This window comes from Cherax quadricarinatus, chromosome 15, assembly GCF_038502225.1.
Source record: "Cherax quadricarinatus isolate ZL_2023a chromosome 15, ASM3850222v1, whole genome shotgun sequence".
NCBI lineage: Eukaryota > Metazoa > Arthropoda > Malacostraca > Decapoda > Parastacidae > Cherax > Cherax quadricarinatus.
Window position 1 is genome coordinate 5,620,790 of NC_091306.1, and position 14,522 is coordinate 5,635,311.

The 14,522-nt window shown below is 43.1% G+C and overlaps 1 protein-coding gene across 1 annotated transcript in view; it reads left to right on the top strand.

Moving 5' to 3' along the window:
* Window positions 1–14,522, top strand: part of LOC128692139 (LIM domain and actin-binding protein 1-like) — a 62,578-nt gene that overhangs the window by 44,638 nt on the left and 3,418 nt on the right. The window contains exons 3-4 of the mRNA XM_070085118.1: window positions 1,835–2,622; window positions 13,836–13,960. Coding sequence (XP_069941219.1) covers window positions 1,835–2,622; window positions 13,836–13,960 — 913 coding nt within the window. The remainder of the gene's footprint in view (window positions 1–1,834; window positions 2,623–13,835; window positions 13,961–14,522) is intronic.

Consider the following 14,522-nt stretch of genomic DNA (forward strand, 5'->3'; position numbering starts at 1 on the left):
TTTGCCCGCTTTGAGCCCAATTTTCGGCCAATTCCAATGTACTAGTCGACAAAAATCATAACTATTTCGCTAGAACTCCATTTTTTCTATCGAATGAGTACAAGAAACCACCCATTTACCGATTTCAACTATCCAATACAGTGGTCAGAATTTAGCAATTTTGCCAATTTCACACAAATTTCAAAAGATGCCAATTTCCAAATAGGGTCTAGAATAAACAAAGACATTCCTGGCACTAAAATAACATTTCCTCTGTTCATTAGTCACGTCCCCACGCCTCTCTTACGTTCTTTTGCTTTCCATTTTGAATTGTTCTCACAAAAAATAGAAGATTTACTGTTATGCAGACTACTGCATTAGTTTAGAAATGGTATAAATAATATCAGCGCACTTGTGAAAGAATATTAGACTCGCCAGTTGACGTGTATTGGACGCTTAGCATGATTTGTTTACTTTTGAACTTTGGTAAAAATCGAACATTTCTGCTACTTTGAACTCAATTTCAAGGTACTTTTCATTGTAAAACCAGTCAGAATCATCTCAATTTCTGTAATATGTCTTCCATTCTATAAAATGAGACCAGGAAAATTAGAATACAACAATAAATACCATACGAAAATACAGTGCAAAGTCTGTTTTAATCCAAAAACACGGTCAGTTTTTTTTTTCTCATTACGCACAGTGTGCTGCAGGATTTTTTTTATACTGCGCACACTAACCACATAGACCCATTCTTTCATATGTAGGCCTACCAGCTTTCTCTCACTAGATTTGAAGGCACTAGAATTTGAGTATGTACTAATACGTCAAGGACCCTGGCGCGTAAGCCGTACTAGTACGGCCGAAACCCTGAAAGGGTTAACCAGTTAATACTTTTTCATATCTAGTTATTTGGCCAGTTACAAATTGATTGTGGAATTTAGTAAAAAATATAGGTTGTACGTACGTGAGTTTTGGTAAAGCTATAAATCTACTATAATAGCAGCTTTGTAGCAAAAATATTGCATAGTTATTCAGAATTGGAACTAATATTCTGGAGGGTTAGTATTACAGTTATTTAAGTAATGGTGATTATTAAACAGAAAACTAACATTATACTAAATGTAATTTCAAATTACTACATAATGTTTATGCATATACTACTCTATTGTTAACTTTTTTTATGCATTACATAAATAACTTAAAAGATGAATAATGCCATGTATAACTTACACTTTTATACGACTTCTGTCCAACTTTTGTAGAAAATCAAATAAAATTTAACTGCAATCCAACACTACATAACTTGGATAATGAACAGCATTACATGTGCAATATTCATTGATTTGTGTTCCTTTGGTAAAGATGCTAAATCGTTAAAATAGATAAAATAAGTAATTTATAACTAGTGAAACCTCGATATAACAGACTAATGGAGGGAAAGGGGATGTCGTTTATAAAAAAAAAAAAAAAATTGTATAAAAAATCTAGATGAAGTGAACATGGTTCATTGTGTGTTGAGCCTACTGGACAGGGATATACAGACACTACTACTAACAGACACAAGCTTGTTGCAGTAGACTTGTACTGTTGTATGGGAAGCCTACTGGAGACACTATCACCAACAAAATTTTGATGCAGCAGACTTAGTCTGTTGCATAAAACATGTCTGGCCATATATTTTGTCCATTAGATCTGAAATGTTACATAGGCATCTGTTGTATCACTGTCTTAATATTAGTGTCAAGCACTAAACCTGTGTGGGTAATTTCGGGCAATGGGTGATGTTGGCTCAATCCTCTGTATGCCAAGGACACGCACTTGACCCAGTACTCACTTTCATCTTGTGTTTCAGATGTCCAACTGCTCCAGCAAGACCAAGGGGAGGATAAACTAGCATGTCAGGAAATAGAACTTGCAGATCCTGGGGAAGAGACTGCAGAAAATGGTAACATTGAACAGGCAGTTAAATTAGAATCAGACCAGGCATATGAAGTTGAACACCTGTACTCAGATGAGGAAATTGAACAACTAGACGATGAACAAAAAGCCAAAGGAGGGTTAGCACAAAATGATAAAGTTAATGAGATTGACAACAAAGATATTATTGGAGTAAAGCTAAACCAAGAAGTTGAACAGGTAGACCAAAGAGAGGAATTTGAAGAGCACATAAACCAAAATAAAGAAATTGAACAGATAAACTGTATAGAGGAAATCAAAGAAGTAGAACAAAGTGAAGGAGCTGAAGAACAGGTAGACCAGAGAGAGGAAATTGAAAAGGAGAACTGTAAAGAAGAAACAGAAAAACTAGTAAACAATAAAGAGGAACTTACAAAAGAAAATATTGACACAAGGTTTGAAGACCTATTTAATGAAACAAAGGAAGCCGAGGACAACTTTGATGAATGGCTAGAAATAACAAAAAAAGTAGATCAGAAGGATAAATCCCAAAAATACATATCAGCACACACTAGACAGGGTATAAACGAAGCCAAGCAGAAATGGGAAGCACTTGAAAAACAAGATCAATCAGAAGTTGATGATAATAAGAACTACAAAATAGGCCAGCAGGAAAATTCTCCATATATAGTGTGTGACCAAACAGGAACAATGGCAGATGCTGACACAAAGACCAGTAGATTTGTAAGTACAGTACTAAGTATTTTTCTAGGATTGTATACAGTACTTGAGTTACACTATTAAGTTTTTTCTTAGGCCTTTATTGTATCTGCAATTTATATTCTGTTATTGGCTTATAACAGTATCTTGCATACCTCTTGCTCAAGAAAGCCTAGGGAACGAATGGATTTGTCAATTAAAACCAGAGTAGGGGAGTTAGTAGATGGGGAGATGGAGGTATTGGGTAGATGGCAGGAATATTTTGAGGAACTTTTAAATGTCTATTAAGAAAGGGAGATGGTAATTTCATGCACTGGTCAGGGAGGTATAACATCTTTTAGGAGTGAAGAAGAGCAGGATGTGAATGTGGGGGAGGTGTATGAGGCATGAATGAGGAATGAAAGGGGGTAAAGCAGCAGGAATTGATGGGATCATGACAAATGTTAAAAGCAGGGGGGGAGTTTACCTGGAGAGAGTTCCGGGGGTCAACGCCCCCGCGGCCCGGTCTGTGACCAGGCCTCCTGTGGAGTGGTTAGTATTTTTGTTTAATAAATGTATGAAAGATGGGAAGGTACCTAGGGATTGGCAAAGAGCATGTATTGTTCCTTTATATAAAGGGAAGGGGGACAAAAGAGATTGTAAAAATTTTAAGGGAATAAGTTTACTGAGTATACCAGGTAAATTGTACGGTAGGGTTATTATTGAAAGAATTAGAAGTAAGACAGAGTAGGATTGCAGATGAGCAAGGAGGCTTTAGAGTAGATAGGGGATGTGTAGATCAAGTGTTTACATTGAAGCATATATATGAACATTATTTAAATAAAGGTAGGGAAGTTTTCATTACATTTATGGATTTAGAAAAGTTATATGATAGTGGATAGGGGAGAAATGTGGCAGATGTTGCAAGTATATGGAATGTAGTAAGTTACTAAATGCTGTAAAGAGATTTTGAGGATCGCGAGGTTCAGGTTAGGGTATGTAGGTGAAAGGGAGATTACTTAATGGTGAAAGTAGGTCTTAGACAGGTATACAATACCTGTTGGTATTGTATACCATTTTGATGTTCAATATATTTATAGATGAGATTGTAAAAGAAGTAAATGCTAGGGTGTTTAGGGGAGGGGTGGGATTAAATTATGGGGAATCAAGTACAAAATGGGAGTTGACAGTTACTTTTTGCTGATGATACTGTCTTTATGGGAGATTCTAAAGAAAATTCCAAAGGTTAGTGGACGAGTTTGGGAGGGTATGTAAAGGTTGAAAGTGAACATAGATAAGAGTAAGGTGATGAGGGTATCAAATGATTTAGGTAAAGAATAATTGGATATCACATTGGAGAGAGAGTATGGAAGAAGTGAATATTTTCAGACATTTGGGAGTTGACTTGTCAGTGGATGGGTTTATGAAGGATGAGGTAAACCATAGAATTGATGAAGGAAAACAGGCGAGTGGTGTGTTGAGGTATCTGTGGAGACAAAAATATTACCTATGGAGGCAAAGAAGGGAAAGTATGAAAGTACAGTGGTCCCTCGTTTTTTGTAATTAATCCACTCCTGGAGCCATTACTATAAACGAAATTTACGATTTACGAATCAATTTTCCCCATAAGAAATAATGTAGATACAATTAATCCATTCCTGACACCCAGAAGTATTAAAACAAAAAAAAATTTTTTTACATGAAATATACATCTAGTACATAAACAATACAATGGGAAATGATGAATGAAACATTAACAGCATAACACTTGCCTTTATTGGAGATTCTTCTTAGTGTATGGGAGACTGGAGGAGGAGAGAGTGGATTGTTTATAGTTTGGAAGGTGAATCCCCTTCCATCAACACCTCAGGTACCAATTGCTTTTCTGGGGTTGCTTCTCTTCTCTGTTTCTTAATGCCTCTAGGACCACCTTGAGAGTCAATGGAGTCCTATCTCACAAAAAACTGTGGAGAGAACTAAGAGGCTCTTGGTCTGAGGAATTAGACCTGTCGGTCTACTTCCTCAGACCGAACCTAATTACCCCCCAATCCCCCATTCCCTATCCCATCCTCCCCTTTTTCCTTTCCTCCTCCTCCTCCCCACCCCTCCCTTTTGCCCTTCCTTTTTGGCCTTTTTTTTTTTTTTTTTTTTTTTCCACAGGCACGCTAGTTCCTAGGTAGGGGAAAGGGTACCGGGGTCCATCCCATTCCGTTGAGGTTCTTGGCGGTGGCGTAGTTTGCCGTGGAATCTGGATTGCCTGGGGATGTCCTGATCCCTCTCCGGTATCCCGGAGGGTGGCTTTGGGTGTCTCTCGGGCGACGGGTGTATCTCTGGAAGCCACCTTTCGGATTCCGGGGGTGGTGGCCGAAGGAGGTATGCTTTGTGGCAGATTTCCGGCCGCCCTCTCTTTTGTCCACCGAGGTAGCTCGGCAGATGTGAGGTTGCTATCCCGGATTGTTAGTTTACTGGCATGATGGGTAGGGTATGGCACGGGTTCCATGCTGCATCTGCGCTACTTGCGGTGCTGAGGTCCTGTTGGGCGCGGAGGGAGATTTCTGGCCCTTTCATTCCTCCTAGGAACTATCCCTCCCCGGTCCCCCCTTTTTTTTCTTTTTATTTTTCTTTTCTTTTCTTTTTTTTTTCTTAAAAACAAAAAGAAAGAAGTAACCTAACCATGGCAGCCCTAGTCCATGAACCTGCTACCCCCGGGCCCCTTCTTGATACCGCACCCCGTTCTGACCCCGCCTCGTCTTTGGACCACTCTTCGGACACTCCTCATGCCTCTGTACCTCTTGCCGGTGCTGTTTCCTCACCCGCTTCAGGTACTGAGGCCTCGACTGACTCCTTCGATTTATCTGACCTTCGCTCTCCTCTGACTATGCTTCCGGCCTCTCCCTCTACGGTGCGGCAATTTTCGAATCGCCGGCCCGTTCCACATTGGACCAACTCTGGTCCCACGCCTAAACGACAACGACAATTACCTGCTGATGATACTTCTCCACCTTCTCGTTCTTCTCAGAAAAGATCGACACGTCCTTCACTACCTTTCCACGCTCAGTTTCAGACTGCACAATGGACTAAATTCTTCACTTTACGACCGACTTCTTCTACTGCCTATCTTTCTGACCACATATTGGCAAGGCACTCCTACGCCATGTTGGTAAAGATATTTCTTTTCATGCTCTTAAGAGCGGTACGCGCATCGTCACCGTACAGAATGCTACCCAGGCTCATGAGCTTTCTCGTCTTTCCCATATCGATACTGTTCCTGTAACTATTGAAAAGCATCATTCCCTCAATTCTTGTAGTGGTACCATCATTCTGCCCCATACCATAGTTCAACAAAATTTCCAGACATGTGGCACTGACATTCTTGAACAGCTGGAACTCCAAGATCTCCCAATCCTCAAGGTAGACACTTACTTTCTTCCTGCCCGCGGGCGGAGACGATACCCTAGCAATGTGGCTCGTTTAACTTTTGACAGCCGTGAACTCCCATCCTCAGTTTGTAGCTGGACATCGGTTACAAGTTCGAAAGGTGATCCCTACACCGCAACAGTGTAGAAATTGCTGGCGATTTGACCATCCAGCGAAATATTGCAGATCTATCGCCGAATGCCCAGTCTGTGGTGCCAATGACCATTCTAATACGTCTTGCAATCGACCTCCCTCTTGCCTTAATTGTAATGAGGCTCACCCTTCGTACTCTCGCCGTTGTCAAGTCTACTTAAACGAGCGGGAAATCCGTTACCTCAAAGAGGCAGAAGGTCTCCCTTATGCCATGGCAGTTTCTCATCTCCGCCTCCAAGGGAGACTACCTCGTGTTTCTTATTCCCGTGTTTCAAAACGTCCCCCCACTTCTGGTATCCCATCTTCTGCATCCACCTCTGTGGTTACCTCTCCCAGAGTCACTCCTGTAGCTAATTCTTTTGCTGTCCTCGGCTCAGACGTCCCTACTTCAACGTCTCGGTCTGATCTTGCTTCTTCGTGTTCTTTCACAAGCCTCAGTAGCGACGAGATCTCGTATGACACCTCCTCCCAATTGTCCCTCTACTTCTCAAAAGTCAAAAAAAGGTCCGTTAACAACACCTACCCATCTTCCACCTCCTCATTTTCCCTTCCCTGTCTCTGTACCTGGTTCTCCCCCTCTCACTGGCTCTGTTACAAGTGTAGAGGTTCACCCTCCTCCTCGTACTGTACCTTCCTCCCCTGTTCCCTCCCAAGTTTCTTCCTCTTCTGCCACCTCCCAGGTTTCTGCCTCTTCTGTCCCCTTCCACGCTTCTCCAGTTCCCTCCACCCTTCCGTCCCCCCCTACCTTGGTACAGTCCATTACAGTTCCAATCTTTACTCATCCTCCCCCTACCATTTCCAGTATTTTCTCCCATACGACGTCTCTGAATTCTGAAACACTTGAAGCAATCTCTGAATATATTGCAGAGACCAAACCATCAATGGACACTGATCCACCCTCCGCTCCTTCTCTCTCCTCTACTCCATCTGCGCAACTCCTTTCTTCACAGCGCACCGTTCCTTCGCTGCTTGAACGTTTTCCACTGCCTCCGCATGTGGACTTTTCTAACCCCTCTAGTCCGTAGGAACCCTTACCTGCGGATTTCAGGTATCTTTATCTTTGCCAATCATGGCCTATTTACAGTGGAATATACGCGGCCTCAGGGGTAATCGGGGTGAGCTTCAGATGTTACTCTCCCAGTTTTCCCCTGTTGGTGTTTGCTTACAGGAACCAAAATTACACTCTGCTGTTATCTCTCCCATCTCAGGCTATAATTTATAGTATTCTTCAGATCCTTTTCCTGATGGGACCTTTAATGAAAGTGCCCTTCTTCTATGCACTGATATTCTGTACCATCAGCTATTTGTTCGTACTTCGCTGCATTACACAGCAGCCCGTATCCACTTGCATAGGTGGTATACGCTCTGTTCTTTATATCTCTCTCCTTCTCGGGCATTATCTATTCCGGATATTGCCTTTCTTGTTTCGTCATTACCACCACCGATTCTGTTACTTGGTGATTTTAATGCCCACCATTTCCTCTGGGGGGGGTCTCACTGTGATTCCCGTGGCATTCAGTTAGAGGCTTTTCTTGCCACCCACCCCCTCCATGTTTTAAATACAGGTGTACTCGCACCCATTTTGATCCTCGGACTCGCTCTCTCTCTTGCATCGATCTCTCAGTCTGCTCTTCCTCCACCACATTAGACTTAACTTGGTCTGTTCTTCCGGACTTACATGACAGCGATCATTTCCCAATCATTCTTCCCCTTCATATTCACCACCTCTTCACATCCCACGCTGGCAATTTGATCAGGCAAATTGGAACCTTTACTCACACCTAACTGTTTTTAGAGAGGTTCCTTCTTCGTCCTCCATCGATGAGCTTTTACACCTCTTCTCGTCCTCTGTTTTAACCGCAGCTTCTCATTCTATACCCCAAACTTCGGGCAGGCATTCTCAGAAATGCGTGCCTTGGTGGTCTCCTGCTTGTGCTCGTGCAGTACGTTTGAAACGCGCTGCATGGGGCAGGTACCGGTACAATAGAACCACAGAGAGACTTCTTGAATTTAAGCAGAAGCGTGCGATCGCTCGCCGTGTCATCCGTGACGCTAAACGCACTTGCTGGCGAGATTGTCTCCACCATCACCTCTGCTTCCTCTATGAGTGCAGTCTGGAAAAAGGTACGAAAACTGAGTGGTAAATATTCTCCTGACCCGGCTCCTGTTCTGCGGGTTGCCGGTGTTGATATAGCAAACCCACTAGATGTTGCCAATGAAATTGGCAATCATCTGGTCCATATTTCTCAGGGACTCCATCTATGCCTCTCATTTCTTTCCTCAAAGTCTGCCAGAGAGTTAGCACCCTTGGACTTTTCTTCTCTCAGAGAAGAACAGTATAATGTGCCTTTTACACTTCAAGAACTGGAGGCAACACTCTCAACTTGCCGATCATCGGCAGCTGAGCCCGACGACATTCATATTCGTATGCTACAATATTTACATCAGTCAGCCCTTGCAGTCCTATTACGCCCTTACAATCTTATTTGGTCACAAGGAGTTCTTCCACAGCTGTGGAAATCTGCCATTGTTCTCCCTTTCCACAAACCAGGCACTACGGGACATGAAACCTCCCACTATCGTCCCATTGCTCTTACCAGTGCAGTTTGCAAAGTGATGGAACGCCTAGTAAATAGACGTTTAGTGTGGTATATAGACACACACAACAGTCTCTCCACTCGTCAATATGGCTTTCGTAAGGGACGTTCTACCATAGACCCCTTACTACGCTTGGATACGTATGTTCGTAATGCCTTTGCGAATAACCACTCAGTTATTGCCATATTTTTTGACCTTGAGAAGGCATATGACACAACTTGGAGGTATAATATTTTAGCCCAAGCCCACTCCTTAGGCCTTCGAGGCAATCTACCATCCTTCCTTAAGAACTTTTTAACTGACAGGCATTTCCGTGTTCGGGTTAATAATGTGCTCTCCCCGGACTTTATCCAAGCTGAAGGTGTCCCCCAGGGATGTGTTCTGAGCACAACACTTTTTCTCCTTGCTATTAATGATTTGGCCTCTAGTCTTCCATCAAATATTTGGTCATCACTCTATGTTGATGACTTCGCTATTGCCTGTGCAGGCGCTGACTGTCACCTTATTACAGTTTCTCTCCAGCATGCAGTCGACCGTGTTTCCAATTGGGCCACCACACGTGGGTTTAAATTTTCCAGCACTAAAACCCACCAAATTACTTTCACTAGACGCTCTGTCATCTCCAATCATCCTTTGTACCTCTATGGCTCCCGTATCCCTGAACGTGATAGTCAAGTTTCTGGGCCGCCTCTTTGATCGTAGGTTATCCTGGAAACCTCACATTACCTCTCTGAAGGCAACTTGCCACAGCCGGCTGAACCTCCTTAAAACCCTTGCTCATCTTTCATGGGGAGCTGATCGTCGAACCCTCCTTCGCCTACATTCCACCCTTATCTTATCGAAACTTGATTATGGTGACCAGATCTATTCAGCGGCATCTCCTGCTACTCTCTCTAGCCTTAACCCCATTCATCACCAAGGATTACGTTTATGCCTTGGTGCTTTTCGCTCTTCCCCTGTCGAGAGCCTCTATGCAGAAGCGAACGTTCCATCCTTATCCGATCGCCGTGATGCCCATTGCCTTCGCTACTATGTACGTTCTCATGATCTCCGCAATCCTTCCATTTATAGAATGGTCACTGATATTAGTAGACATTCTTTATTTGTTCGCCGCCCCTGTTTACTCCGTCCCTTCTCTCTTCGCCTTCATTCGCTCTTGTCTTCTCTTCAATTACCACCTTTCTATGTACATGTAGCATGTCACTTTTCCCTACTCCCCTGGGAAGTTCCAGCTGTTCGAGTCTGTTCTTTCTCTCTCCCTTGCTCGAAAGCCCAACTGTCTACGGTTGCATCCCGCTCTCATTTTCTTGACCACTTTCACTCTCATTCTCATGCCATTGCTGTGTACACAGATGGCTCTAAGTCTTCTGATGGCGTAGGATTCGCAGCAGTGTTTCCGGACAGCGTCGTACAAAGGCATTTACTATCTTTGGCTAGTATTTTTACTGCTGAATTATATGCCATCCTTACAGCACTTATCTGTATTGCATCTATGCCTGTGTCATCATTTGTGGTTGTCTCAGACTCCCTTAGTGCTTTACAGGCTACGCCGCATCTTTACCAAGCATAAAGATTGTTTTTTGTTGGGTCCCTGGTCATGTTGATGTACAGGGCAATGAACAGGCAGACACTGCTGCACGGTCAGCAGTACATGATCTACCAGTTTCGTGTAGAGGTATTCCATTTACGGACTATTTTGCTGCAATATCTTCCCAACTTCACACCCGTTGGCAACAACGTTGGTCTACTATGCTCGGCAACAAACTTCAATCTATTAAACCGAGTATAGGTTACTGGCCGTCTTCTTATCACCAGTGTCGAGGTTGGGAGACTACTCTCTCCCGTCTTCGCATTGGCCATACTCGTCTTACTCATGGATATCTCATGGAGATTCGCCGTGCTCCTCTCTGTGAGAATTGCCAAGTTCCATTATCAGTCAGCCACATTCTGTTGGACTGCCCACTTTATCAACGAGCACGCAGAATTTACCTCCGTCGTCGTCTTCGCTCTGCTGCTCTCTTTACCTTCCCTTCTCGCTGATAGACCCACCTTTCATCCAGACTCTCTCATTGACTTTTTGACAACAACTGACTTACTTCACAAATTCTGATACCTTCAGCCCTTTCTACTTCAATCTCTTGCTGCCCCCTACCCCCGTACTATCCCCTGCCCCGCTGTTTTCTGTAACCTACTGATCATCCCTCCTCCCTTCTGCCATCCAATACCCTCGCTTCCTTCCCTACCCTGCAGCGCTGTATAGCCCTTGTGGCTTAGCGCTTCTTTTTGATAATAATAATAATGTGGAGAGAGCTCTGTTTCTGGCATCTCTTCAACACTTCCCTAAAATGGTCCAAGACTTTGTCACTGTACATGTTGCCAATATGGCTTGCAACAACCTTGTTAGGGTGATGTTTCTCCATAAAGCTTTCCCTCTTACACCACATAGTAAAAATCTCTTTAATTTCTGAAGAAGGCACCTTCTTCCATCTCTTCCTCCTCCTCTGCAGCAAGATTCTGAGCTGCGATCTGTTGCTCTTCCTGCTGAAGCTCTTGCAGCTCCTCAGTGGTGAGCTCTTCGTTGTGGTCTTCCACCAATTCTTCCACATCCTCCAAACTCGCATCCAACCCCATGGAACTCCCCAGTGCCACAATTGATTTTACAACAGACATAGGCTCATCAGGGTCAGTCCCAAGCCCTTCAAAATCCCTCTTGCCGACACAATCTGGCCACAATTTTCTCCAGGCAGAGTTCAAAGTCCTGGTAGTCACTCCCTCCCAAGCCATACCTATAAGGGTTATGCAATGGAGGATGCTGAAGTGTTCTCTCCAAAATTCCCTTAGGGTCAAGTGAGTGTCTGTGGTCACAGTCAAGCACCTGTGAAATATTGCTTTTGTGTAGAGTTTTTTAAAGTTTGCAATGACCTGCTGGTCCATGGGCTGGAGGAGAGGAGTGGTATTCGGGGGCAAGAACTTTACTGTGATGAACCCAAACTCCTCAAAAATTAGGTCATCCAAGTTTGGAGGATGAGCAGGTGCATTGTCCATTACTAGCAGGCACTTGAGATCCAATTTCTTTTCCAGGAGATACTCCTTCACACTAGGGCCAAACACTTCATTGAACCACTCGACGAAAATTTCCCTCATGACCAATGCCTTACTATTAGATTTCCAAAACACACACAATTTAATCTTCATAACATTGTTTTTCCTGAACACACTGGGATTTTCTGAATAGTACACTAGTAATGGCTTCACTTTGAAATCCCCACTAGCATTAGCACAGAACATTAGCGTCAGCCTGTCTTTCATAGGCTTGTGTCCTGGCATTGCCTTTTCCTCTTGTGTAATGAAGGTCCTCTTTGGCATTTTTTTCCAAAAGAGGCCTGTTTCGTCACAATTGAACACTTATTCAGGTTTCAGTCCTTCAGCCTCTATGTACTCCTGGAATTCATGCACATATTTTTTCAGCCGCCTTGTGGTCCGAACTGGCAGCCTCACCATGCCTTACCACACTGTGTATGCCAGTACGGTTCTTAAATCTCTCAAACCAGCCTTTGCTGGCCTTAAATTCACTCACATCACCACTATTTGCAGGCAATTTCTTTACCAAATCTTCATGCAACTGCCTAGCCTTTTCACAAATAATCGAAGTCAGCAGAGTATCTCCTGCTAATTGTTTCTCATTTATCCACACCAATAATAACTTCTCAACCTCTTCCAGTTTACCTGGAGAGAGTTCCGGGGGTCAACGCCCCCGCGGCCCGGTCTGCGACCAGGCCTCCTTGGTGATCTCATTTTTGTCAGCATAATTACTCCCTTTGCAACAACAGCATCCTTGATTTCCTTTTTCTTGGCCACTATGGAACATAAGGTTGTGTAGGGTTTCTTATACATCCTGGACAGTTCGGCCACACTTGTACCACTTTCATATTGTTCAATGATGGTTTTCTTAAATTCAATCGTATTTCACACCTTTACCACAGGCTTGGCACTTGGAGCTTTCTTTGGAGCCATGGTAGCTTATTTAGTACTTGCAAGCACTAAAATAAATGGGATATTATGAAATATTTCGCTAGAGCACATGAGGGGGCCTTCGCTCACTGGTAAACAATGCCAGACTGGCTGCCGCCACGGCTCACGCCATGGGTACGTGTTCCGGATGAACTACGACTCACGAGTCAGCCTATGAAAAGTGAGTCCATGTTTATACGAAAATACCCCTATGATTGGTGAAATTTATGATTGCCGAGAACTACGAAAAGCGAGGGACCACCGTATAGTGATACCAACACTCTTATATGGGTGTGAAGCTTGGCTTGTAAATGCTGCAGCGAGGAGGTGGCTGGAGGCAGTGGAGATGTCCTGTCTAAGGGCAATGTGTGTTGTAAATATTATGCAGAGAATTCGGAGTGTGGAAATTAGGAGGTGTGGAGTTACTAAAAGTATTAGTCAGAGGGCTGAAGAGGGGTTGTTGAGGTGGTTTGGTCATTTAGAGAGAATGGATCAAAGTAGAATGACTTGGAGAGCATATAAATCTGTAGGGAAAGGAAGGAGGGGTACGGGTCGTCCTCGAAAAGGTTGGAGGGAGGGGGGTAAAGGAGGTTTTGTGGGCAAGGGGCTTGGACTTCCAGAAAGCGTGTGTGAGCGTGTTAGATAGGAGTGAATGGAGACGAATGGTTTTTGGGACCTGTTGGAGTTTGAGTAGGGTAATATTTAGTGAAGGGATTTAGAGAAACCAGTTAGCTGGACTTGAGTCCTGGAAATGGGAAGTACAATGCCTGCACTTTAAAGGAGGAGTTTGGGATATTGACAGTTTGGAGGGACTTCTAAACTGTCGTATCTGAGTGCCTCTGCAAAGAGAGTGAGGTGAAAGTGTTGAATGATGATGAAAGCATTTTTTTTTCTTTTTGGGTCACCGTCTTGGTGGGAGACGGCCAACTTGTTGGAAGAAAATAAAGGTAGACCTTAATTTTTATAAATAATACCAGTAATGAGCAAACGTTGTGGTAGTGAAATTTATTTACTTTTTTAAAATATTTTTGTTTGTCTCTGTGAGTTTATAAGAGTCCTGGACAGTATTTTTGTTACAGGGCGGCACTGTTGAAAAATGTGCAAAGTGCAACCGTACTGTTTATGCCATGGAAAAGATGGAAGTAGCAGGCCGCTTGATGCACAAAACCTGCTTTAGATGCTGCAAGTGTAACTCTCCACTCAGGTCAGTATTAGATATTTTTTTTCATTTTCACTTGTATCTATGAAGAACCATAGTCTAGTATTTTCTTAAGTTTTTCATGTGGTATGTTGAACTTCATTAAAAAAAATTTGTATAGGTAGAAGACTAAGTTTATTTAATATGCATTCATTTATCAGAACTACAATGTGTCTTGTACATACACTGTTGTAGCTCATCAGTACATGATGCCTGTGACTGTGTTGTTAACCCATTGATTACCAAGGGCCAACACCCAGTGAATAAGTCAGATATTTGTAACAGGCATTTAAAGTATTGGGAAATTAGATCATGGGAATAAAAGTTAAGGCTACATCATGAATGCTCACCTGGCAAAAAAGTGACTTTCAAACCAACTTTAATTTCAAATCCTAGTTAAAATTTTGTGATAAATACTACAGTCTACTGCAAAAGCCTTCTGCCTGCAGTATGTATATGCAATACACTTATGTATTGCTCTGGCCTCACACCCTAAGCGTCCGTGGTTCAATCCCTGGCCGGGTGGAAATGTTGGGCATGTTTCCTTACACCTGCTGTCCCTGTTCAC